Source organism: Macroventuria anomochaeta (assembly GCF_010093625.1).
Source record: "Macroventuria anomochaeta strain CBS 525.71 unplaced genomic scaffold BU25scaffold_22, whole genome shotgun sequence".
Lineage (NCBI taxonomy): Eukaryota > Fungi > Ascomycota > Dothideomycetes > Pleosporales > Didymellaceae > Macroventuria > Macroventuria anomochaeta.
The window spans coordinates 575,332-575,723 of NW_022985383.1; the positions used below are offsets into that span (position 1 = coordinate 575,332).

At 50.3% G+C, this 392-nt stretch overlaps 1 protein-coding gene across 1 annotated transcript; it reads right to left on the bottom strand.

Annotated features, from left to right (window-relative positions):
* Window positions 1–7: 7 nt before the first annotated feature.
* BU25DRAFT_459804 (uncharacterized protein) lies at window positions 8–225 on the bottom strand (the record flags this gene model as incomplete). The annotated part of the gene is made up of 1 exon (XM_033710311.1): window positions 8–225. A coding segment is annotated over one exon (218 nt), but the record flags the coding sequence as incomplete, so codon positions are not given.
* Between the last annotated feature and the right edge of the window lie 167 nt (window positions 226–392).

A 392-nucleotide genomic window follows, 5' to 3' on the forward strand; every position in this document is an offset into this window, starting at 1 on the left:
CCTGAACAGGTAGGCCTTGTTGTATCCATGGCCAAGCTTCAGCTGATAGAAGGCACTGGCAGTCTCTCTCCTGGTCCCAGGGGGAATCCTCAGTCTCTTGCCAATCCACCAGCTGTACTGGGCAGCATAGGTGGAAGGATTGCAGTTGATAGCTCCAATGCTGTAGCTCCTCAAGGCCTTGTCCCATTCCTGAGTTGCCATGCTCTTGATCTTGATGCCAGTCATGGCCAGATTGATTGATTGATTGATTGATTGATTGGTTTAACGTCCTATCTGAGTCTAAGACTATGGAAGACGAGAGGGCATAGCTCCTCTGGTAATGCAAAGATTTAGTTACAGGAGGGTGAGGTCAATAGGGGTACAAGGGATGGTGAGGGCTCAGGCCCAGAGCA